Genomic DNA, 27144 nt, shown 5'->3' on the forward strand with positions numbered 1-27144 from the left:
TCTCCTCCCATGTGTGATCCACCATCATATCTGCTCCTGCTCGTCTCTTCTGCTTTTTTCTTCTTCTTTCTGTGAACTAGATGTGTAGTGTGATTTGCTCTGGTGTCATTCTTCCCCCTTTCTTCACAGAAACAACATTAAAAGAAAGAATTGCAGCTAAAGAGAAGATGGGTGTTAATGTGTAGTACGATCAATACTTTAACGATGTCAGCTGTTACTTAAACTGAAACTGGCACTGGGGGAAATACAAAGACTCTGAAAATACTTAGAAAAATTAACCACAAATGATTTTTTTTCTTAAAGTGAAAACCATTACAGCTTTTAAAGGTTCCTTAAAGAAGACTAGAAACAGAGAAAGACGTGGACTCAGGAGTTCCCCAACTTTGTAATCCATTTCTTTAATTTCACACACCTTAAACAAACCTCCTATTGCACATAACATTACAGTACTCAGATCTATATTTTATCCCTCCTTGTCTACAATAACCCTAAATTTAAAAACATATTCATTAAAAAATAATTTCTCCTCATTCATAACATAATATACTCTTCTGTGTTAAAAATCATAATGTATAAGCATCTCTTTGATACGAAGGAGTATTAGGGCCACATTAAGAAAAACATGTATAGATCATTTTGGGAATAAAGTTAAAATTTCGAGTCGAAAAACTTTTTCATGGAAAAAAAAAGTCATGTGGATATTACAGTTGTTTCAAGACAAACTGTCATGGTTGCTCTACCCTCTGCTTCAGATTCAGTTTTAGTAACAATAAAGGAAATAATTTCTCTTACAGCACAAAAACACAGTATGGTTGATAAGTATAAAGATGGTGCAGAAAGCTGCATGTGGTCAGATGGAAAAAACACAAACTTGGAGGAGTGCATTTGTGCAAAATGAAATAGCTGTTGAGCTTTTATCGATGGTTATACTGTCGTGCAAAAAAGAGGATGTATGTTGTATCACAAGACGGCTGATCAGTTTGTGTCACTAACTAAGGTGGCAGTTTGTCTTGAAACAAAAACAAAGAAATCATTTTGAACAGAATGTCAGTTTTTCATCTGAATGGACTTTGGATCAAGTCTTTATTAGAAATATAATTTAACAAGAGTTTTACTTTATGTAAAGATGTACAGTTCACAGCAGGTCGCGCTATCTGGGCAGCATTTCCTGCAGGTCTGCCACGACATAAGCAACCACGGCCCACAATGCCGAGCAAAGGTCCATGTCTCGAGGGTCCTGGACGCTCATGGTGTCGCCTTCACTGTGGTGGAACCAAAAGTAACGGCTGTCTGCCACGTGGAGGCTGGCACCTGGATGACAAAAGGACAGAAAGATGCACAAAGAGCGTCACAAAACATGCTGGCAAATCTGAAACTTCAGCTCTGGAAACAGTTCTGGACTCAGAGTTTCGCAGCTGTAAAGAAGCATCGTCATTGTGTCTGATTTATTCCTTTAGAATATTTCGCTTTATGACTGGTCACAGCTGTAATTTGTAATTTGTGTCCTTGTAATTTGAAACTAACGAAAACCACCGAAGGAAAAAAATCTGCTCTGAGCCTCAGTTTACATTCTAATTTTATATCGACTTCTTGTCTAAGCTATTAACAATGCTTTGCTTATGTTTATGTATTAGAAAATGTTGTATTTACTGTGTACTCAAGGCTTTAATTTAGTTTGTGACCTACAAATCATACTAAACCTATATTTAGTAAGTGACATTCAGTTAACAAAGGATTTTCTGAGCTAATAGCTGAAAACTGGGCATGTTTTGACATGTTTTACAAGCGTTTACAAAAGAAGACGTGGCAGGCCTAAAAAGAAAAAAGAAAAAAACTATCAGCAGATGTAGAAGCAGCGTGGGATCATCTTGACAGAGATGATGGGAGAACTGACAAAAAGGCAGTCAACATCCAAAGAAGAGCTTTGAATGTTCTTTAAGAACCATGGAGAACTATTCCTGAAGACTTCTAAAGAGTTCAGGTTGTCAAACCAAATATATATTTAAACTTGTTAGAATATTGCAAACTCTGTTTTTGCCTTATATAGTATATTTCCGGTTTTTGTTTTTTTTTTGTGCTTGCCTCATCAAATCACTGCATTCATTTCCCATTTTCCAAGCAAAATATAAAGAAATGAGGGGTAAGTTAGTAGTGTACATTAGTATTGTTAATGTTGTATTGTATATGAGTCTGTATGTAATGCGAGGGTTACTTTATCAGCTAAAAACACACGTATAGGTTTAACAGATTTGTTGTAACAAAAAGTTCTGTTATGGTGACTATTTGCTGTTCTTCTTTTCTTTTATAGGGTGTAGTAATTGTTATTCTGCTTTTTATACACTTGTATTCATTGAAGGAACCGCAGACTACTATTTTCTAAAACCATTTAAAGGCCAAGATGACCCTGCTTGTACTTGAGTTATTCTTTATAATGTTAAAGTCTTAAAATCCCCACCCATTCCCTAAATAAATCTTTTAGCTTCCATCCAGATTATTAAAAAAATTCCCACTGCTAGTAATGCTGACCATTGACTCACAGACACGTGAGTTCCCTTTAACACAGTGTGGCCCCACATTTATCCAAAATTAGCAGAAAGTTCTGCTTAAACATCACTTCAAGGTTAAAATGTAAGATATAATGGAAAAAATATAATCCTGTGTCACATTGGTGACCTGTCCAGGGTGCACCCTGCCTCTCCCCATATGGTAGCTGGGATAGGCTCCAGCCATTTCTGCGATTCTGATAAGGATAACAGGACAATAATTGATTGATGAATAGAAAAATATGCATTTATATGGGAAAGTTTAGGAATGCTAAGCAAACTGCAACATACCTGAAACTCGATGAATACAAAGTGTGAAATAAGATGTGAAAGGTCAGAGAATGTAACACATATCCTAATAAACAACTAAACTGTTTTGTTTTTTTAATGTATTGACTTTTTTAATCAATTTCATCAAACTATAATAAACTGCAGTAAACAGAACCTGCACTACATAATACGGTACTGTAGATGTCAGTGTAAAAAACTGAAATCTGCCCAGAAACAAACAGAAGAACCCAGAAACAGTTTGGTTTTGGTTAGCGGTGTCAGTCACGTCCAGGAGGAGTTATTTTCTTCAATGCAAACGTAAACTCCCTTTGTATACACTGCCACAGGAAGACGAAGTGAAGGAGCAGTGGTTAAATTCATTTTCACTACTATTCCTCAGCAGTACAACCCCAACCGCGTATTATGCTCATTCATTTTACCGAGAGCTGCTTCCTGAACCGGTTCAATGCTGGATTTTCGCAGTGGTTAGTCCTGAAAGACGAGTCAGTTCTCACTTTGTTGGGAAAGTCTGGAGAGTCATGAGTGAGTGTGCTCTGTTATATTTTTACTGTTGTTACAGTGCAGAGCTGCTTGTGTAGCAGCAGTAGAGCACTGTAAAATAATATAAACCTGCAAATAAGCCCATTTAAAAATGTGTATTGCTTTAATTTAACCATCCGCTCGATCTACCAAATTGAAAGTAGAACCCAATATAAGGCAATAATCCTGCAGGCATTTCCCACTAACACTTGTTATAATGTTCACCCAACTCTGATGCTTGATGATGGTTGATGGTTTCAACATTGCATAACTGGAGTAGATATGCAGTGCAGATATCCATCAGTCACTTCTTCCCAATCAAAAAGAACGTCTCATTTAACCCTAACACATGATAAATGACTCATGGCCCTCAAAAAACAGCAGGTGAACGGAAACAGTGACGTCTATTTTGAAGATATAAAGCACTGTCTTTTGTGTGTATTCCAAATACATGGACCGGTTTCCATTGCTTCTAGTGCTTTCTTTATTTGCTACTTTAGGATAGACTGTGACCATCCTTTTCTAAATGGTAAATGGCCTGTATTTGTATAGCGCTTTACTAGTCCCTAAGGACCCCAAAGGGCTTTACACATTCAGTCATCCACACACACATTCACACACTGGAGATGGCAAGCTACATTGTAGCCACAGCCATCCTGGGGTGCACTGACAGAGGCGAGGCTGCCAGACAACTGACCACCACCAGTAGCCAGCGGGTGAAGTGTCTTGCCCAAGGGCACAGCGACTGAGCCACGATTGCCTGGAGAGGAGAAAATGCTGTCCTACATACTGAACTTAGAGGAGAGAATCAAAGCATCAATCCTATCACACTATGATCAATCAGATATCAATACCAGCGTTGGTATCAATACTGTTTGGATTGAACCACTCTCCTCTACCGACCATTCACGACAGCAACCGACATAATAAACAAAGTGATGCAGATCATGTAAATGTTCATTCATTCATTCATAAATGTATTTTCCATTTCATTCCATGACCTGCTGATATATTTGGTTTTTAAACAACAGCCTGTTGAACGCAGAGCTGAACTCTGAACATCCCACTGCTGTAATAAAACCTACTTGTTCAGTTGTTGCCTTGCATGAAAAACAGATGTATATAAGCTCTCTAAAGATTATGAGATATATTAACTGATCAAAGCGTGTTTAGGGTTCTCTATAATTAGTTTGCGTTTGCAATTGCTGTTAGGATTATCATAAATCAATGTATACTTCAGGTGAGCTGGGATAAGTGATGGATGGATATGCGTGTTTCTCTTTGAAAACAGTGAGGCGGTTCAGATAAATGAGAGGACGCTGAAATCAATATTCTTTTGATATAAGAAATAACTCTTTCATAGAAATTGCTGAGCATTAGGACTCAGGTGCAGAGCAAGACTTATCCAGAAGAATCCTGCATCATTACAAACTGAAAATGTGTAAAAGTGTGCATCGCTTCTTATTTTTAATAGCGTATTGCAGCATTCACGCATTAATTTAACACACTAAGGACTAATTAGCTGCCGTTTTAGAAAATCCAACAGTTGTTTTAATGTCTAACGTACAGGCGTTAGTATTTCCAACCTTAATGTTCCCTTTTCTTTAAAATTCCAACCTTTGTACTGAAGAGAGATTTTTCACAGGCTGTTCTCATTTATATGGCCTCCATAAAACAGCAGGGTTTACACATGGCAAAGTAAGGTGTGTATTTTTTTTAGTCCATCTTCTGATCATTGTAGTTACAACACAGCAGATATCTGGCATTACATTGTTAGGAGACTAGTGTATGTTCGAATTCTCAGCACACCGCTCTTCTCTTTTTTAAACTCCTTATCAGTTCTCCTACCCACCCTTTTGCCCTTGATTAAGTATAATGACGTTTTCCTTGAGGAAAAGAGGCAAAGGAGATAGGAGGTACTTTTGAAAAGCACCCTTTGACTAAGAAGCAGTTACTGGGGAAATCTATAGATATCTGCTCTCACAGTGTATTTTCAAAATGCCAGATCAGATAAGCCCGGTTCCATCCAGCCTCTAAAAATAAGTGCAAATCCTAAACTTTTAATGAAACACTTTTGTTAAAACCTTTGAATTTAAGCTGAAAACCTGCACTTCAGCCACATCTCAGTGATTTGATTTAAACTCCATACTTCATACAAGTTTCACACAAGACAGATACAAACTTTATAAGATTTATATTTATCTTTTCCATATGGGTCGCCTTAAAAGGATCAATAACTGCAGAATTGCAAACTTCCTCTGGCATTAGCATCAGCACAAAAAGTGTACACTGGGCACTTCATGTTATGGTTTTCCATGTCTGAACATGTTGTGTACATTTACGTGGCCCAGTACTAACTAACCACATGATATGCAATAAGAGAACAGAAAGAGGAAAGATTAACCAACGTCTGAGGCACTTTGAAAGCAAGCAAACAGCCAGTGCAGCAAGTTTTGAAGTTATAATGTTGGCACTGAACCTTACCATCTTTGGAAGTAAAATTTGCACATAAAATGCACACTAAAAAGATTTGAAGATTGAAGTAGGTAGTAGATAAGAAAATTCTTAACATAATTAGGGTTAAAACTGTGTGAGGATCACGATCTACAGATGATTTTGCCATCTGCAGAAAAAGCAAGAGGTGGAAAAGAGGATCAACGTCTTTGAAGATAAAAAGATCTCATGTATGAAAACTTTAAAAAAAAACAAACAACCCTGCTGGTATCTGAAGTATGATGCCAACTCTCACGTTATTTAAGAACTCCTGAAATGTCTGCAAGGTGAAGCCTGACAGAGACAAATTACTATGAAATAAAAAAAGTCTTTTAACATTAGATTAAAAATTTTTTGTCTATACTTGTGCGCATTATTCCATGGCACTTAATTTCAGCTTTATTCACTAGCAGCGGAGTGCTGGTATCAACATCTCTGCTAATTTATGTTACGATTCAGTAAACCTAGAAAACTGCTGAAAGCAAGTCCTGTCACTTGGCAGCCACTTTCTGTGCTTCTGGGCAGTTATTTGGGCAGCTGAAGTGCTGATTAAATGAATAGGAAGATGGTGGAAAATTTAATTTTAGTGGTCACTGGGACATAAAACTGCATGTGCAGACTTCACAGGTCAAGCTTGAACTGCTTAAAATTTATTGCAATTTGGGCACAAAATAATCATTTAAGAGCCACATTCCTTACAAAGGTTATACTTCAAAAAAACATGCAACATTGCATTCCCTCAGAGTGCCAGCATGATCCATGTCTGTGGCTCTCCCAGCAGAGCACTGAACAAACTCCATGTTAATATCACAATGTGGACAGCAGATAGCTAAACATGTTTGATTTTGCAAATCTTTTTATGCCGAAAGCCCAGTTAGACACTTTGCTGTTAGGCCACTACACTATGAGATAGATAAATAACTGCATAGTTGAAATGAATGGAAAGCATTTCAACTATGTATTCAGCCAGTAAAATGACTGGCTTATATGTGTTGCACATTGGGTGCTGTAAAGCAAATGATTGCTTTAGAAAACCATTTTTCATATAATGAAATTCTCACATGGATTCAAGTAATTGCTATGACACTTAAATTATTACTTGAGTGTCATAGCTCTGCTTTGTAATTGCTCATACTGTTATTGCTTTTTAAAGCTACTTAATGCCACAACTTGAGGTTTGACTAGTTTCAGTTCTTTATTTAGATAGATGGCTCTTGTCGGGCAGGCCCTGTTCCTAAGTCATAAAGCCACAGCAGACATTAACGGATGAGCTTAATCTCATTAAAATTAAATGCTAGAATTTTCTTTTGTTAAATAAATATTAAAAATGTGGGGCCATGAATCTTTTTTGCTTAAAAAAGAAGTTTAAGTGAAGAGCTAATACTGCCTGTGTCATTGTTTAGGGCAGTAATAGAGGCCTTTGTGGCATGCTGATCTCTGTCTGCTGTCTCTGGCATGCTGACCTCTGTCTGTAGCTTCCCAGACTGCTGCCCCAGAAAGAAGATCAGTCAGCACACAGCTGTCAATGAAAACCCGGCAGATTTCCCTCCGCAGTACAGGACTGTGGCCCTTCAGATGATCAAGTCATGCACAAAAAAAAAATCCTTTTTTGCTTCCACTATGATGGCATATATGTGGAGGATCCTGTCAGGGTTACTTGTTCCTTGTATTTGCACTTAAGCTACACAGGCACAAGTTCCCAGCACAGATTGTGGTGTTTGCACCGTCACCTTTCCCTTGGACAGCCCCATGGTGTTCCTACAACCAACATTAGTAAAGCGATCATCTAAGAGTCCTCGACTCAGCCTCGAGGAGGACCCTTAAAAATGCACCTTCGTCGAAGGCGGTTTGTAAAGAAGAAGAAGATTTAGCGTGATTGAGGACGGAATTTTCATAGAGGGGAGTTAATGAATAACACGCCAACACTATGTACTACAAAATCAATTCCCAAGTGAAAGGCAAGAAATTGGCCCTCAGTTATGAATAATGTGCACAGAAATGATCTTTTCTGTGGATAACTCTAGCATTCAGCTGCTGTGTCAAGATGTTAACAGTTGACACTTATAATGGTTTTCTACTACAAAAAGCAGTGTATGTTTTCATATCCTACAATCACCAGAAAAGAGAAAGTATTCTTAAAGCACAGAGTGTCCTGAAGCAGGGCGTGAGCCACTCACAAACCGTTAACAATGTAAAACTCCAATTAACTGTAATTGAGGCAGCTAAATCTCTGTCTCTTCAATACATCAAAGAAGGGGTGTTTCTGCACCACATGTTTAATGAGGTTTTAAGTCGTCTTTCACACATTATTCTATGGTGTCTTTGTGATTGCAATGTTTCACTTCTACAAAACGCCTCATTTTAACGTTTACAAAACCACTAAGAGAAACTAACCAATGCCTACTCTCAAAATCCTGAAAAACTGAGGTAGACTACAGCTTGGTGAAGATTGTTGTATTTACTGCTTGGCACAGTCCGTTTGAAGTAAACTTGTAAAAAATGGTACTGTGCAGGTCTTCATGAAAACTGATTTAGCTGTTGACTGCTCAGCTGTCAGGAGCCTTTGTCAGCATATGACAGCTCCTGTTATATAGGTTGCAATATGATGTGTAGAGGTGCTTATATTTCTTTTTTTATGGAAATTATAAAAACACATACTGTTTTAATAGATCTGTTGTAATAAAAGTAAATTCTTCTCCACTTGTAAGTTTTTTTGTATTTGTGTGTATGTGTGTTACTTTTTTCGTTCTCACTTGATTTTGTAGCTGCAAAATCCTGCATCGAATCCTATAAATGAATCTCAGAGTCTCTAAAGTTAACGTGACCTTACTTGTGCTCAGGTTATTCCTCTTACTTACAGCAGTCCCCTGTCTGCAAATAGGAGAACTTCAAATCTAGAGGACTCTAAGTAACCCCACTACTATTAATATTGACTAATGACATCTGATTTCCAGTAAGAAAACTCTAAAGGTCAAACACCAAAAATGTTTGCACTATCCTCTCTATCGTCTCCCCTGAGATTGTCACTGTTGCTCAAGTAAATGGACTACAAGGAAAAGATGAAAACTTGTGGAGGACAAAGAGCGCATGATGTGTCAGCCTCAGATAACAACCTCACTGCTGTGAACAAAAACAAGAACCAATTCTCCAGCATCGGTGGGATAGTGCCAAGAAATTAGAATGCAAGTGGTGACATCCAGCCTGAAAGAAATCATTTTTGAGATACGAGGTAGTGGAACATGATTAAATTAGATGGTTAAAGTTTACACCAGGGATGTCAAACATAAGACCTGGGTGCCAGAACTTGTCCGCCAAAAACTGGCCCACTGGACTGCTTTGGAAAATGTGAAGGAAGGGATCAATTTTAGACTTTTAACTGTTTTACGGCTTTTCTAATGGATAAAGACTTTCCCATTGCCATTCATACTACACGAAAGTAAGAAACAGAACAATTAAATAACAGTAAGTTCCTGTTTTTCATTATCGGCTCTCAAAAGTTCACAAAAAAGGAACATATTCTCCTTTATCGACCAAGATCTATACAGGCCTAATGACTTATTTTTGAAGTTTGGCTTTAAAATAAAAAAAAAAAGTAATTCTCATCTTTCGGTAACCATTTGAATAGGTGCAGATTATTTTTTTCTGTCCATGTTGAGACAGCAGTACCTTATGCCACCGTAATAAACCAAATCTCCTTGTAAAGCTCGTCTTCTCCCTTTTCTGTAACTGTTTAAACTTTGTCTCTAGCATAAACATTAACATGGTAAATAAAGGGTTAACAATTTTTTTTTTATCATAATTACAAGAAAGTGTGTGCAATAAGCTTACAGAACTTTTTTTGTAATTATGCATTTAAAAGTTTCGTGCTAACAGACTTTTATCATTTCGTACAGCAGCATTTCTTTTGTCATATAGACAAAATTGAGAGGTTAAGAGGCTGCAATCAGACTCCTTTTTCTTATATTAAAATATATGAGGGATTCAAAGTGTAGTTAAACTTCTTTACACTGACAGAATGGGTAGTTTCTCTTAAGGTCAAAGTCGGCTGTACCATGTAAAATGTGGCATCCATGGTCTTCAAATTTCCATTTAGTATTTTGTTTTCTTTTCACGCAATATATTAATTTTTTTTTTATTTAAATGTAATTCAGAGTATTTTGTGGTTTGCAATGTCTTATAAAACTGTAAATAATGACTACAAGGCAATAAAAAATATTACTTCTATTAGTGGTAGTGTTCATTTTAAAGAGATGTATTTTAATTTTTAACAGCAAAACTGTTTCTAAACTACAAATTCAGCTATGAAAAGATTGATAAATTGCTTGTGCCCAAAATGTATTTATACTGTTAATATATGAGTCAGTGTCTTTCTATATGTTACAATCCATCTTCAACAAACAGTAACACATGTGTAGAAGAAAAGAGCAGAAAATAGTTCAACAAATTTCTAAAGTAACAACAAGACAGAAACAGACTTTCGATATTAGGTAAAACCTTTTCAAAGGTTCATTGTTTTTTCATAACATGCAACACAGAATAGCCAATTCAAAAATGTAACTAAACCAGCTTGAGATGATTTGAGCTTTTAGGCATGTGTTTTATCCTACTGGAAGATGGGTACACTATGGTCATGAAGGGATGAACATGGTCAGCAACAATACTCAGGTAGGCTGTGGTATTTAGACGATGCTCAGTTGGTACTAGGTGGCCCAAAGTCTGCCAAGAAAATATCTCCCAGACCATTACACCAGCAGCAGCTTGAACTGTTGACACAAGGCAGGATGGATCCATGCTTTCGTGTTTACCCCAAATTTTGATCCTACCATCTTAATATCGTAGCAAAAATCAAGAATCAACAATGAAAGTTTCCAATTTTGGTGAACCTGTGTGAACTGGAACCTGTGTGCTTATTGTACGGTGTGGTCTTTTGCTGCTGAGGCCCATCTGCTTCAAGCTTCAATGTGCTGTGAGTTCAGAGATCAGAGCCATCAGATCAGCAGTTTCTGAAATAGCCTGTCTACCATCCACAACCATGCCCCAATTGAAGTCACCTTCTTTCCTCATTCTAACGCTCAGTTTGTACTTCAGCAGGTTGTCTTGGTCATGTCTACGTGCCTAAATGTACTCCCATGCGACTGGCTGATTAGATTTTTGTACTCGCAGTTAGAGATTTAAACTGAGATACAGTTGAAAAGGAAGTAGAAGAGGTCTGTATGTATGTAGCCAGATTGTATTAACTTTCAATTCAATTCAATTCAATTTTATTTATATAGCGCCAAATCACAACAAAAGTCGCCTCAAGGCGCTTCATAGATACAGAGAAAAACCCAACAATCATATGATCCCCTATGAGCAAGCACTTTGGCGACAGTGGGAAGGAAAAACTCCCTTTTAACAGGAAGAAACCTCCGGCAGAACCAGGCTCAGGGAGGGGCGGCCATCTGCTGCGACCGGTTGGGGTGAGAGAAGGAAGACAGGATAAAAGACATGCTGTGGAAGAGAGACAGAGGTTAATAACAGATATGATTCAATGCAGAGAGGTCTATTAATACATAGTGAGTGAGAAAGGTGACTGGAAAGGAAAAACTCAATGCATCATGGGAATCCCCCGGCAGCCTACGTCTATTGCAGCATAACTAAGGGAGGATTCAGGGTCACCTGGTCCAGCCCTAACTATATGCTTTAGCAAAAAGGAAAGTTTTAAGCCTAATCTTAAAAGTAGAGATAGTTTCTGTCTCCCGAATCCAAACTGGAAGCTGGTTCCACAGAAGAGGGGCCTGAAAACTGAAGGCTCTGCCTCCCATTCTACTTTTAAATACTCTAGGAACAACAAGTAGGCCTGCAGAGCGAGAGCGAAGTGCTCTAATAGGGTGATATGGTACTACAAGGTCATTAAGATAAGATGGGGCCTGATTATTTAAGACCTTGTATGTGAGGAGCAGGATTTTGAATTCAATTCTGGACTTAACAGGAAGCCAATGAAGGGAAGCCAAAACAGGAGAAATATGCTCTCTCCTTCTAGTCCCTGTCAGTACTCTTGCTGCAGCATTTTGGATTAGCTGAAGGCTTTTCAGTGAGTTTTTTGGACATCCTGATAATAATGAATTACAGTAGTCCAGCCTGGAAGTAATAAATGCATGAACTAGTTTTTCAGCGTCACTCTGAGACAGGATATTTCTAATTTTAGAGATGTTGCGCAAATGGAAGAAAGCAGTCTTACATATTTGTTTAATATGTGCGTTGAAGGACATGTCCTGGTCAAAAATGACTCCAAGGTTCCTCACAGCGTTACTGGAGGCCAAGGTAATGCCATCCAGAGTATGAATCTGGTTAGATACCATATTTCTAAGATTTTCAGGGCCGAGTACAATAACCTCAGTTTTATCTGAATTAAGAAGCAGAAAGTTAGCGGCCATCCAGGTCTTTATGTCTTTAAGACATTCCTGCAGTTTAACTAATTGGTGTGTGTTATCTGGCTTCATGGACAGATAGAGCTGGGTGTCATGTGCATAGCAGTGAAAATGTATGCTATGTCTTCTAATGATGCTGCCTAAGGGAAGCATGTATAATGTAAACAGAATTGGTCCTAGCACTGAACCCTGTGGAACTCCATAATTAACCTCAGTGTGTGAAGAGGACTCTCCATTTACATGCACAAATTGGAGTCTATTAGATAGATATGATACAAACCACTGCAGTGCAGTACCTGTAATACCTACAGCATGTTCTAATCGCTCTAATAGGATATTATGGTCGACAGTATCGAACGCTGCACTGAGGTCTAGCAGGACAAGCACAGAGATGAGTCCACTGTCAGAGGCCATAAGAAGATCATTTGTAACCTTCACTAAAGCTGTTTCTGTGCTGTGATGAGCTCTGAAACCTGACTGAAACTCTTCAAATAAACCATTCCTCTGCAGATGATCTGTTAGCTGTTTGACAACTACTCTTTCAAGGATTTTTGATATGAAAGGAAGGTTGGAGATTGGCCTATAATTAGCTAAGACTGCTGGGTCTAGAGATGGCTTTTTGAGTAAAGGTTTAACCACAGCCAGCTTGAAGGCCTGTGGTACATAGCCGATTATTAGAGATAGGTTGATCATATTTAAGATCGAAGAATTAATTAATGGCAGGACTTCTTTGAGCAGTTTTGTAGGAATGGGGTCTAAAAGACACGTTGATGGTTTGGAGGAAGTAATTATTGAAGTTAACTCAGAAAGATCAATTGGAGAAAAAGAGTCTAACTTAACATCAATGGTACTAAGAGTAGCTGTAGATAATATTACATCTGTGGGATGATTACTGGTAATTTTTTCTCTAATGATAAAAATTTTATTTGTGAAGAAGTTCATGAAGTCATTACTAGTTAACGTTAAAGGGATGGTTGGCTCAACAGAGCTCTGACTCTTTGTCAGCCTGGCTACAGTGCTGAAGAGAAACCTGGGGTTGTTCTTATTTTCTTCAATCAGTGATGAATAGTAAGATGTTCTGGCTTTGCGGAGGGCTTTCTTATAAAGCAGCAAACTATTTCTCCAAGCTAAATGATGATCCTCTAAATTTGTGACACGCCATTTCCTCTCCAGATTACGAGTCATCTGCTTTAGGGTACGTGTTTGAGAATTATACCACGGAGTCAGGTACTTCTGATTAGAGACCTTAGTTTTCACTGGAGCTACAGTATCCAGAGTCGTACGTAGTGAGGAGGTGAAATTATTAACAAGATAATCGACCTCTGTTGGGGTAGCGTTCAGATAGCTGCTCTGCTCTGTGTTGGTACAGGGCATTGAAGATGATAACAGTGGGTGGATTATATTCTTAAACTTAGTTACAGCGCTTTCAGAAAGACATCTACTTTGATAAAATCTACTCTCCACCGCTGTGTAATCAATTATTGTAAATGTAAATGTTATCAGGAAATGATCAGACAGGAGAGGGTTTTCAGGAAACACTGTTAAATGTTCAGTTTCTATGCCATATGTTAAAACAAGATCTAGAGTGTGATTAAAGTGGTGGGTGGGTTCTTTTACATTTCGAGAGAAGCCGATTGAGTCTAATAACAGACTAAATGCCATGTTGAGGCTGTCATTTTTAGCATCTACATGGATGTTAAAATCACCCACAATAATTATTTTATTTGAGCTCAGAACTAAATTAGATATAAAGTCTGAGAAATCAGACAGAAACTCTGTGTAAGGCCCAGGTGGACGATAGATGATAACAAGTAAGACTGGTTTCTGAGTTTCACAGCTGGGGTGGACAATGTTAAGCATCAGGCTTTCAAATGAATTAAAAGTCTGTCTTGGTCTTTCATTAATTAATAGGCTGGTGTGAAAAATTGCTGCCACACCGCCCCCTCGGCCTGTGCTTCGAGGTTTCTGGTAGTTAGAATGACTCGGGGGTGTTGATTCATTTAAACTAACATAATCATCCTGCTGCAACCATTTTCTGTAAGGCAGAGTAAATCAATTTGTTGATCAATTATTAAGTTATGTACTAACAGAGACTTGGAGGAGAGAGACCTAATATTTAATAATCCACATTTCACTGTTTTACTCTTTGGTTCAGATGTGGATACTGTATTGTTCTTTCTTTGTAATTGTTTATGTTTAAGTTGTTTGTTGCTGGTTTTTAGTTTGTTTTTTGTCTTTTTGGAAGCTGACACAGTCTCTATGGAGATGGGTTTTTGGGGGGGTAGCAGGAGGAGAGAAGCTGCAGAGAGGCGTGTAAGACTGCAACTCTGCTTCCTGGTCCCAACTCTGGATAGTCATATTTTGGGGGGTTTAATAAATTTGTCCATATTTCTAGAAATGAGAGCTGCTCCATCCAAAGTGGGATGGATGCCGTCTCTCCTAACAAGACCAGGTTTCCTCCAGAAGGTTTGCCAATTATCTATGAAGCCCACATCGTTTCTGGGACACCACTCAGACAGCCAGCAATTTAAGGAGAACATGCGGCTAAACATGTCACTCCTGGTCTGATTGGGGAGGGGACCAGAGAAAACTACAGAGTCCGACATTGTTTTAGCAAAGTTGCACATCGATTCAATATTGATTTTAGTGACCTCCGATTGGCGTAACCGGGTGTCATTACTGCCAACCAACTAGAATCTGTTCATAGACCATCAGTGAGGATGTGATTCTTTGTGCTCAGCACTTTCCGCTGAAGAAAGATCATTAAAATTCCCACCACTAAAAGTAGGATGTGTTACTTCCTTTTTAACTTTGTGCTCATTAGTGATGTGGCTTTCCCCAGCCTATCCCAGCTGTCATGGGGTTAACACTCAGAGACAGACAGCTATTCATGCTGACATTTACAACTATGACCAATTTTGAACAATCAATTAAAAAAAACACACATGCTAGGTTAATTGGAAGGAAGATGGAGAGAACCCATGGAGGCATAGAGAGAAAATGCAAACTCCAATGTCCCTACTGTCCCCTTTAAAATAAACCTTTAGTTATACCATTTAGTTGCAGACAGGCATATTGATTAGACTGACCTGGAACTCCTGCCTGCATCCATGGTGAGATGTCTGTCCCTTCACCGTGGGCCTCGAGTTTGGTTGTATTAATGGGAGCCAAAAGTTTGACCACTTCTTCCATCACCTGTCGAGATGGAAAAAGACACAGGAAATTATCTTTATATAACTATTATGACAATATTATGATTGTAATTTCTAGATTTGAGCACTACTGGAACATTCAGTGACAACGTACAGATGTTTTGGTTCCACATTAACATGATAGATGCTGTGGTTCCTACTACTTCCTTTTTACATGTAAATATATGGAACCTTTACAGACTTTAATGAAAAAACAAGTACATTTACTGGACAAGATGCTATTTTCATGTCAGTTTGCAAAATCTGTGTGCGGCAGAATTCACAATCTAATACCACTATTTTTTTTAAATAGTTGGGTTTTAATATCACCTTTTGTGCTGCATCACTGCCTGTAAATTGCAGGCCAATGGGGGTGAATGTCCCCAAGTCGGACTCCATGACAAGGTCAAAGTTGGACATGTTTACCTGTGTGCAGAGAGGACGCAAAAAGGGGGAACATGTCATGATCAGAGATAAAAGGTGAAAGAAAGCAAACCGAACCAAAGTACTCGCAAACAAAGCATACACACTCAGCCAGCCACTATAAGTACCTTGAGCAGCTGCCTTAACTAATTTAGGGAATTTAAAACGTAATTATACATCACATGTAAGAACTGGACCAGTCCCACGGGCAGTTATGGTACACTGGTGTTTCTGGTTTTTAAAACGCAGTATATTACAGGTCAGGGCCTAGTGTGCAGCAACAACTCCAAAGAAGGAAATTGTAAGACTCCAGATTCTTATTTAGATCCTTTGCACAGGAAAAACATGGGAGCTAGCCAAGTCCCTTCAGTTTGGTGGAAGTGCCTTTTTAAACTGCCTTTTCACAGTTGTGACCCTTCCTGCTTTTTGGGCAGCTGGAATAACATTGGCTCCGTGCTTGTTTTCTACTGATTGGCACGGTAACAGCAGACAGTACCTTGTGTAGATTAAAGTATTGCTGTGCTCCGACTCCACCCTGCTCTTCGGCTGTCCACAGCACTGTTCGCAAAGTTCTCCTTGGACGCAGACCTACAAAGAGATGAAGACACATACACAGTATAGAAAGAGGAGGATAACGGCTCCAAATATTAATAATGAAATTTTTCTTTTCTTTTTTTTTTTTGGTGAATAAAAGGTCTTTGTAGTCTTTGATTGATGACCCAGTCCTTGTCCAAGGCTCATTCAAGTAAACTGTCCACAAAAATACTGTACTTTATATGCAGGCCTGCCTCCTGTTGTAGTTGTGTGTATTTTGTTCCTCTGCAAACACTGGGGTGAAATTACTGTTTACAGTCAGAGGATTTGTTTTTCATTTTGTCCCTGTGTTTAGAACTGGAAACTTTAGCTCCACTTAATGATCTTTTTTTTAAATTGGTCTCAGTATCGCCACTGCTGGTTATTCTGCTTTCTGTGTCTGCACATACATAGTGTTTCCTCTCTCTTTTTAATGAACACATTCACTTTTTCTAATAGAATTATTAGATTTCATTGTAACTTTTGTGAATCAAATAAATAAAAAATAAACAGAGGATGCTCTGCTAATCGAACGTAAAATGTTTTAGATTAATAACATGAATAGGTACGTTTGCCATCTCCTTTTTTCTGATTAACATTTAAGCAAAACTAATAAACTTGAGCTTTTATTGCATTTTACAATATGCACATGTTATTATTGCTGAAGTTTATCTGTAATTTACTGTAAGTATTTCTCTGTATATTACCAAGGTCTTTGATGAGTGACAGGGCCTCCCAGGAAATCATGGCTCCGCCTCCGTCATCCATGGCACCCTGGCCCACATCCCAGCTGTCCAAATGTCCGCTCAGTAAGACAACCTACAGTAAGAGATTGTACAGATAAAGAGAAAATGTGTAAACAAGAAACAGAGGAGCAAATCTGAGGAAACAGATAGGCAGACAGTGCTGCCCATATCCTGTTGACTTTTTATTAATGTCGACACAAATAGTTAAAAGTCCAGTTAATTTGATTCTTTTTTAACAATAAAAAAGGTTTGTATCAGCAGGAAAAGTGAGATTCATTTAAAAAAACAAAAAAAAAGATGAGAGCACACAGTTCAGTGTATCTGTACTCACAGGAATTTCCAAGATTCCTGTCAGTGGGATGTAGATGAGCCGCTGTTCAAGGTTGCAAAACATTTTCTGACCTGATCTAGCCCTGTCCGTGCAATGACCCAGAGTCTGCACATTCCCGTAAAAACCAAGTGTTTGCTTTCTTATGTAACTGAAATGGTAATATATGCCAATGTGTTGGTTAGTCGCCCATTTGATTCCAGACTGAGATGTCTAAACTATAACATTGGAATGTGATTATTTCCAGATACAGATGTTTCTCACAGAATGCTTTGCAGTAATTTTTGTTTTTCTCCAAAGTAAGTTTAAACTGGGGAGTCTAAATTACAGTATCTACTTAGCAAAGGAAAAGTGTAAGGAGTTTACCTTTATTATTACTGGTAACATCACTATTTGTGAATGATGCATAAATAGTGAGAAGTTCCACCCTCTTTTAATTCATACGTTTTCATGTAGAAAAGATTCAGGCCAGGTGAAGCAGCAGTGTGTGAAAAATTAAGTTCACCTTTACTGCTTCCAAGAGTTTAAGTAGCAGCCAGCTGCTGCTAATCAAATGCTGTGAGCACCGGTATAAAACAATGTTACAGAGTAAAGATATCAGCAATGTCTGAGAGAAGAAACCACTGCTGTCTATCAATCTGGGAAGGGCTATGAGGCCATTTCCCAAAAACAGTGTACAGTGAGAAATACTATGCATATATATCCCAGCAAATTCATCCCAAGGTCAGACCATGCAGTGCTCAGAAAAAGAAGAAGATTAAACAAGTATGACTTGTTTTTGGAAGAGGTTCCAGGAGGGGTTAAATTTTTCCATATGTGAAAGACTGATAAAGTCATACATGAAATATTTAATTCAATTCATCCATCCATTCGCTTCTGCTTATCCTTTTCAGGGTCGCGGGGGGCGCTGGAGCCTATCCCAGCTGTCATAGGGCGAGAGGCGGGGTACACCCTGGACAGGTCGGCAGTCTGTCGCAGGGCCAACACACAGAGACAGACAACCACAGCACATTCACACCTAGTGGCAATTTGGATTATCCGATTAACCTATCCCCACAAGCTGCATGTCTTTGGACGGTGGGAGGAAGCCGGAGTACCCGGAGGGAACCCACGCAAACACGGGGAGAACATGCAAACTCCACACAGAAAGACCCCGGCCTGATGGTGGAATTGAACTCAGGACCTTCTTGCTGTGCGGCAACAGTGCTAACCACCGTGCCACTGTGCTGCCCATTCAATTCAATTTTATTTATACAGCGCCAATCCACAACAACAGTCACCTCGAGGCACTTTATATTGTTAGGTAACAATAACACACAGAGAAAAACCCAACAATAAAAATGACCTCTTATGAGCAGGCACTTTGGCAACAGTGGGAAGGAAAAACTCCCTTTTAACAGGAAGTAAGCAGGCAAGTAAGCAGAACCATTTTACTGCTAAACATAGTTCTACAAGCTACTGAATCATGGAGTACTCACACACTACTTCACACTGTGTAATATGTCATGATGTTGTTGGTATAAGTATATTAGAATAAGTATATTAGAAAAGTGTTTGACCACCATGCTGTGAGAACAGATATATTTACTGTTTCACACAAACTCCTCATTTATGGGAGCACTGTCATCCTAGAAGGGGATCACTCCCATCAAGTGACTCACTACAACAGTGATGCTCCCATCCAAGGAGGCAAGTGGGCCCATTCCATTACAGCATAATATTCCCACGCTGTAGTTCTCAAGTATTTGCAAATACATTACATTAGTAAAGAGGCCAGTACAGCAGCGAGCCTGGTTTCACATTAACAGAATCATATACAGCCAGTTCATCCCAGGTTACAAACTGCATGAGGGATTTTGCAGTCAAGTCGTCTCTGCATTTAAACCATTCTTATAAACACACAGATTTGGGTCACCAATAGCACTGAAACATCAGGACATTTGTATATAAAATGAAACCTCAAAATGTGGATTTATTTTTCTATTGTACTGTAATTCTTACATTGGTTACAAAATAATCCTGCTCCTGTTAACTTGATATTATATTTATATACACTCAGCCACTTGGTTAGTTTTGCTATGACTCTGTTTAAAGCCTGATTGTAGATTGTGGCCATAGCAGAGACCGCATAATGTGCTTTGGTTAAAAGTGTAAATTATAAGAGACCACAAATGTATTTTTTTTAATGATTCATTGCGGTGTATGTAATATCCAAGCATGTTTTCCCCAACAAAGAGAAGCTAACATTTACAGTCAGTTCAGAAATCATTCATACCACATTTAATATTTGAAAGCTTAAAACTTTTTTAAAACTTCAAACTAAAAAGAAGGAAGAAGAAAGATGTAGAAGTTGGAGTGGGTGGAAAAAGTCTGTGACAAACTTAACTGTGGGAATGACTCATTCAGCCCCAAATGTACATCTTCTAATGAACTTACACACACACACAAACGCACATACACAATACATCAGCCACGATAACTGCTACTGCAAGAGCACAAAGTCACAGGGCCAGAGATGATGTCAGCCATGTCATGTGTTTCATTTCCCTTTCTATAATAAAGCTCCAAATGCTGGTTCCTATATCAGAATAGTAAAAGCTTACATCAGCGCTCTGGTTCAAGAGTCCTGACGGATTTTACCTTGGACTTTGCATTTAGGATGTGAACTTTTTAAACTGCTAAAGGGGGAGGCTTGCATTTGTGAGGGAGTCAAAGTTTACATAGATATAGTTCATATATCCCACATTAGTGGGAAATTTTCAAGAACAAACATCGTATACCATCATATACCTTCATCTACCAACAAAGCAGATATTACACACACACTTCCACACTTCCTTAACAACAACAGTAACACCACCACCTGGGTCTGGGTGCAGTTCCCCCCTCCAGGGGCAAGGGTACCTAGACCCGGTTCGTAGACTACGCTTGGGGAGTGTGATCGTGTGTACAGCGTCTCTTTATGTTTGTCTCCACGTTGGTTGAGTGTGGAGTAAGTGCATATGAGAGCATGAGGGTGGGAATGGATGTTTGTATCTGTGTGTGCCTGTATCTCTGTGTCTATATGTCAGGTTGGGTATCAGACGCCACCTCTCTGGGGACGTCCCAGGCCCTCCAAGGTTTGGAGGCCTATCTCCCCCCACCACCACTTCCCCTGCCAGTGGCGGACTCCCTCAGACATCGGCGCGTTGGTGGTTCTTTGTGTCTGGGGATGGGTGTCCAGGTACACACTGGCTCACTCCTTGGCGGCCGCTTATCGGGGCCTGGAGCCTGGGGCTCGCTCGGGCCACTTCGGAGGTGGGGTGCCCTCGGCCTCTCGGCCTGGGGCTCGGTCACTCAGGCGCAGCTGGCTGCCGGCGGAGCTCACGGGCGCGTCACTGCAACCCCCCCTGGCTTCTGCTCCGCGGCTGCTGAGTGAGCCCTCATCTGGGACTCTCCTCAGCTCTTTCTGGGACAGTGGCGCGGCTGCACCTCTGTTGGTCTTCCTTGGTCTCTTGTGTTCTGAGGGCCTCTGGATGTCTGGAGTTTTGATCTCCTCCATACCTGCTTCATGCCCTGGAGGACGGGGCAGTGGCTCCCCACACCCTCTAGCAGATCATTACATGAAGGAACCTTTTAAAAAAAACAAGCGCGTCCATGCTCACAGGTGTACACACGGGTGATCACACCCACAAACTACACCCTTTTTGGCTCCTACCTCAAAGCACACTGTGCGCTGTTGATCTTATGTGCTGCACAATAATGTTTAATATTTAGTATTTACTGTCATATTCCCATATATCATTGTGATGTTGTTTATTCTATTACTCTTGTTCTCTTCTGCTTGTTTTCTTTTTTTCTTTCTCAACAGGTGATCCAGGTGATCGATAGATGCATTTTTTTTTCTTTTTCTTTTTTTTTTTCTGCCCATTCTGTTGGTTTTTGTTTTTTGCCCTTGTCCCTCTTCTCAGCTGTTTCTCTTTCCCTCTTTCTTTCTCCCCTTCTTTCCACCAGTCAAGTCTGTCCCGTATTCAGCAAGTGAAAATAAAATAAACAATAAAAGGTGAATCAAATGGACCATTACGGCAAGGCTGGGATGGTCAATTTGGTAAAGTAAATCCGTTGGGCATCTTTCTTTGCCTTTAGACAATAATTCTGATGGCAAAAGAGCCAAACGGGACAGGCAAAAAAACAACAAAAAAAAAACAACAACAGTAACATCCGCATACCAGGCAACCTCTACAAATATACAGTATACACCAGGGTTATCAGATGCCACTATGGAAATTTCACACAGAGCGTGATAAACTGAGATGCAAAATTCAGTGTAGTCAAATTGAACAAGACACCCCCCCCATTTCCCTGCATGTTTGTTCCACACACCTTTCATCACTTGTCTTTGCAAATAACTGCTACTATAATTTACATACCTGCTCAGCTATTTAGGACATGTTGGTTTAACCCAACATGAGCTGCCTTGTGTGAATGTACAAACTCCAAACAGTTACTTCTAGTACGCCAAGATAAATCTGTCCCTTTCGTTTTAACTGCAAACTGTTATGTTCTCTGACCTTTTGGCCTCTTGTGAAAGAGAGCTGTTCCCAGTTCCAGGTCTCCCACACAGCATTTTGCTCATTTAAGTAACTGCCTATACGGCTCCAGCAGCCAGCGCTCCTCACTGTTTGGCCACTGGGCTCTAAGATGTGTGGTTGCTGGAGCTGTGCTGTTCAGTGTAACTTAAAGTGATCTTTGGAGTTGAACTGTGGCAAGCCTGTGGGACCTGTCATGCTCTGTTGCTCTGTGTTTAAGGAAACCAATCTGTATGTTAGTGGAAGTTTGGTAGGGGTTTGCTGTCATTTTATGTGCACAACTGTTCTCCTGTTTTGTGGCCAGCCAGAGCACTTGGGCATTGTATTTTTGTTTCAACACACAGCTCAGTGTTTCTTCTCATTCTAGTAAGAATGGGGGATTTTACTTGCTTTGGCCCTAGAACCCCTGGTGTCTATTTGCTTTCCTTTTTCTACTTAATTTAATATTGTAAGATAGTTGTAAATAAATTCTTTGTTTCCTATTCAGTAATCTTTCTTGGAGATTTATGGTTATGTTACAACTCAGCTTCTAGGTGAGGCGCTGTAACACAAACTCAAATATATTTACATACATCATGTACATGGCGCTGAGCATGCCTCTAAGCCCATTTAGCACTAAAGCCCAGAAACCTTGGGTAGTATTTCCAGGGGACTCTAAAAATATCTCCTCTAAAAACTGTATTTGCATACACTGAGGTTTCTGCAGGAGCACATAATCTATTCATCAGGTTCTACCTGTTAGATGTGTCATAAATACAAAGCACCTGCAGAGAACTGAAAAGGTATACTCTGCAGTTCAGTATGTAGTAATTTAGTCCGCTCATAGGCTTAGAGTTAAAGCAGGCCATAGTTTGTCATCTCATTCTGTTCTTGACAGTCTGATATTGAAAAGGTTTGCTACTTAAAACTGTGAGTTTGCGTTCCCTTTGTGAAGTAACAACCTTACATATAATCCATACTGGAATAATATGATATTTATATCGCAACTGATATGCTTCATGTAAACTGACTGGTTGCAGTTTGCAGTTTTATGCATTATATTACCTTAAAAAATACTGTGAGTAGTAAAAAGCTTGGTTACATTTAGCTGAGTTGAACTGATCAACTATAAATTTTATTTTTTTATGGTCAAAATGTTATAATTGGCTTACGAGGCAAATGAGAAGAGAAAAGAAAATAATCACTTATACTTACCAGAATATCTCTTAAAAAAAGTACAACAGCAGTCACCTCAAGGTGCTTTATATTGTAAGATAAAGACCCCACAATATTACAAAAACAACCCTCTATGAGCAAGCACTTGTTACAGTGGGAAGGAAAAACTCCCTTTTAACAGGAAGAAACCTTTGGTACAACCAGTGGTGGATATCTGCTGTGACAGGTTGGGGGTGGTTACTGTATTGTTTAAATAATGCAGTGTTCTCATGAAAGCCTACTTTATACTGGTTCCTGGAAAGATTAAATCACATAAGCAAACACAAAATACAGGCAGAGTTAAGGGCTGTCGGAATATCTTCAGTCAGCAAAAGCAACCCACACTATTATTTCCTTCTCCACCGAGCTAAGATAAAGATGGAAATAACTAAGAAGGAGATTTAAAAAAGGATTATTGGGACATCTGATTTCCTTGTGGTTTATGTGTAACATCCGACAAAACGGATTTACTGTAATATCAAAGTGGAAACTAGACAAATAATAGATGAGATAAATTTGTCAAACATGCATATCTATGTTATGAGTGAGTGAAAGCTACCTGCTCAGGGTGTTGCCAGCCTTTTATCTCAGCCACCGTGTTGAAAGAGTCAGCATCAGGAAGGGTCTTGGCTCCCATGGTGAGTTTGACCACAATTTTCTGACCTCTTTGTGCCATACGCCACATCAGCTCAGCATCCTCCACAGTGATGCAGGCTGTGGGGATGCGCTTCACTCCATCTTGGTAGTCCTGCAAGCCTGTGTGGGGACTACACAGGAAGTGATAAAGACAGAGATGTATGTAATATACCAGTGACAAAGTGACACTACAACATTTCTAGACAGTCAGATAGCTGGACACTTGGAGAAGATAGCTATACCTGTTAATAGAGAATGGAGTGACTGATCGAATGAGTGTAGCCACAGCTCCTACTTTGGCTGCCTCAGAGGCACCATAAGCACGGTATGCCACCGTCTCTCCATAGCTAACATATGGCTGGTTAAAAACCACAATCCTTCCTGCGGCCTCACTGGCTCGACGCTTCAGTTCCTCAAAAGACTGAACTACCAACACCTCTGCCTCAATACCTGCAGGAATAACAATCAATCAGTGAGCAGTAAAGGAGAAACAGATGAAATGAAAGCTGTTTTATACGACTATGGTCTTTACCTTCAGGGGGTGTTCCTACGCTGCTACCCAATCCCAGTATAGCCAGTGTCTTGGCTCGAGGAGCAGTCATCTCTGCACTCTCCTTCCCCCGTACCCAGTGTGGGATTTTTACTGGCTCTAGATAAGACAATTAAACTCTGTTTATATTCACCAGAAATCAGCTAGAGTTCCCGTACGTTCTGAAACACATGTTGGATAAAAACTGTAAAACTTACCCAGGTGTACATCCAACCCATCCTGCACCATGGCATTGTACATGTATTTAATAGCCATCTCCAAGTTGTTTGAGCCACTGACACGGTTTCCTACAGTGTCAGTAAAGTCTGCGAGCCGTCTGTAAGAGCGGTTCTGGGCAGCACCGAACACAGCCAGGTCAATGATCTGTTTGGCCACATCAGCATAGCCTGCTACCTCAGCTGCAACCCAAGCTGGGATCATGCAGAGACACACAACAAGAACATATCAAAACACTGTAAAGGCTTGCAAAGACTGTTCCAGTTCCACCAGTTAGTTCAGGTACACTGTTGTCATTGTAACTCAGTACATAAATCCCAACATTAAACTGATCAAAGGATCCAAAGTAACTGGAAAAAAAATGCATGGGTACAGAAGGCATTTATTAGCATTAATTATAAACTGGTTGTTTTAATAAAGGCCTTACTCTCTCAGAGTTTGGGTTACCTCTCTTTGCAGTATCATTGGATAAGACTCTGACAGCAGATCCTGAATTTATAGTTCGTGCAGAGTGGGGATGACCATCACAGAAAGAGGATAGGTTGAGAAACACATTGAGGGAGAGGAGGATACATAGTGTCCCCTTCCAAGTCATCTGTGAAAAGAAAATATCAGTGTGTTGTTGTCAGTTGATGTTAAATTGCTACTAAATCCTCCTTAAACCGCACACACTCTGCAAGTATCCTCTCATCTTAGTACGAACTAAAAAGCAAACATGCATCACTCGTGCTAACACAGATAATCTAGCAGATATGATTCAAACAGGCAATTCACAAAGACACTTACTTTGCACTACAGCAGGTATTTTCTATTTTTGATATGCGAGTGTGTATATGTAAATGTATATGCATGTGTTTGCATATGTATATGCAGTTGTGGTATAAAAAGCAGGCATAAATTTTTTGGGCTTTTAATTATTTTTTTCAACTGTGCTTTTTTCATAGTGCAATGATTGCACAAGAATTTGGTTGAATTTATTTTGGATTTTCTCTAATCCACACAGGGTCAAAAACAAATATACAGGCTCTACAGTGTACTTTAACTTGACCGGGCCAAGGCCTATTAACTTCTCATTAGTTATCATGATTGACTTCAAATTTTACTTTCTCTTTGCAACAATAGAACCACTGAACTACCAGCATGACTGTGAAGTAAGGTTTTACATTGCCATGGACCGAGAGAGTACCAACTAAGAAAAATGCTCCAAAATCAACATCTTCAAGCTCAACTTAAATTTGCAGTTGCCCACATGGACAAGCCAAATTCCTTCTGGAGAAAAGTTTTATGGTCAGACGAGACAAAGATTGAGCTGTTTGGCAACAATGACCTAAGAACACTTTACTAGCTGTGAAGCACGATGGTTGTAGCGTCATACTCTGGGCTGTTTGCTGCCAGTGATACTGGTTAACTGCGCAAATTGGATTTAAATCTACAAATTCTGTCAACAAGAATTTCCAAATAACCAAGCCAGAAGCTTGTTCATGATTACCAAAAAGACTACCATCCGGTCAAGGTGTGACTTGCTAAGGGACATTTAACTAAACCTGTATGTATACTTTTTGGCCCATGCGGATTAGAGAAAATCAAAAATAATTTAATACTTGTGCACCCATTTCTTGTTTTTTTAACCAATTACCATGACATTCGTCCCCAAGATTATGTATATGTGTAAATACCTCTTTTTGGTATGTTACTGGGTTTATAAAACCAAATATATGCGGCAAATTTTAAACAAGGAATCATGATAGGAAAGGACATAAACAGGAAGTAAAGCGATAATTACAAAACAGTGGAGAAAGGGTGGTATTAAATAAGTTTATGCTTATTCCTACTCCTTTTTTCAATATGTTAAGCCATGTATTTTTGTATGTTTTTTGCATATATTTTTTAGATATTCGAAATTAAGCCTTAAGCAAGAAAAGCTACGCTACCTATTATTTTACAGTACTACACTATACGTGAATGGCGCTTTATTGGAAACGTTACGCTCTCCCCAGTTATAGTTTTACTTTCACTTTAGGACATTACAATTATACTTTATTTCTTAGTAAATGTAGCTGGACACCACAATTGTTAAATTATCATATTAACACAGACGGCTTCATTAGTTTTTAAAAAACAAACACGATATATAAAAAAGTATTGCAACACAGACGAATAGAGAAGGACAGAAACGTTACAGCGGTTTAAACATTTCACAGTAACAATGAGCGCAAAACTCGCTTCTCCATAAGAGCACAAACCCTTCAAGTCAATTCAAAGTCTTTGGTTTTGTTGACGTTGCAGGACTTCGTCCAGTTTTAAGGATATGCCAAATACACAAATACCGCAACGTAAACAGTTCCGTACTCGTGATTACAACCTGCATAGCGCACTTCCGGTTTGTCTTATTTCATAATAAAAGCGTTATACTTACCATAACAATAGTTTTGTTATGCAGGTATTAAAATATGGTTACACACA

General features: G+C 39.2%; 1 protein-coding gene and 1 pseudogene across 2 annotated transcripts; one reads left to right on the forward strand and one right to left on the reverse strand.

The window, feature by feature from the left end:
- Positions 1-341: 341 nt before the first annotated feature.
- On the reverse strand, positions 342-27051 carry LOC146377255 (carboxypeptidase Q-like). Of its 2 annotated transcripts, none has more exons than XM_084943649.1 (11): positions 26925-27051; positions 25129-25276; positions 24663-24875; positions 24448-24564; positions 24158-24365; positions 23839-24046; positions 17151-17262; positions 16367-16458; positions 15778-15873; positions 15346-15451; positions 342-1311 (listed from the first exon to the last, which is right to left on the reverse strand). In XM_084943649.1, the coding sequence occupies exons 2-11, from the start codon at positions 25274-25276 to the stop codon at positions 1151-1153; spliced, it is 1461 nt and encodes a 486-aa protein (XP_084799775.1). In that variant the 5' UTR covers positions 26925-27051; the 3' UTR covers positions 342-1150. The 2 variants fall into 2 exon arrangements, with proteins under 2 accessions (XP_084799775.1, XP_084799774.1); XM_084943648.1 differs by lacking the exon at positions 342-1311 and adding an exon at positions 1318-11336.
- Positions 2519-7722, forward strand: LOC146377256 (uncharacterized; annotated as a pseudogene).
- Positions 27052-27144: the final 93 nt, after the last annotated feature.

The sequence above is a fragment of the Perissodus microlepis genome, chromosome 11, assembly GCF_051167445.1.
Source record: "Perissodus microlepis isolate ML-2025 ecotype Zambia chromosome 11, ASM5116744v1, whole genome shotgun sequence".
NCBI classification, from domain to species: Eukaryota; Metazoa; Chordata; class Actinopteri; order Cichliformes; family Cichlidae; genus Perissodus; species Perissodus microlepis.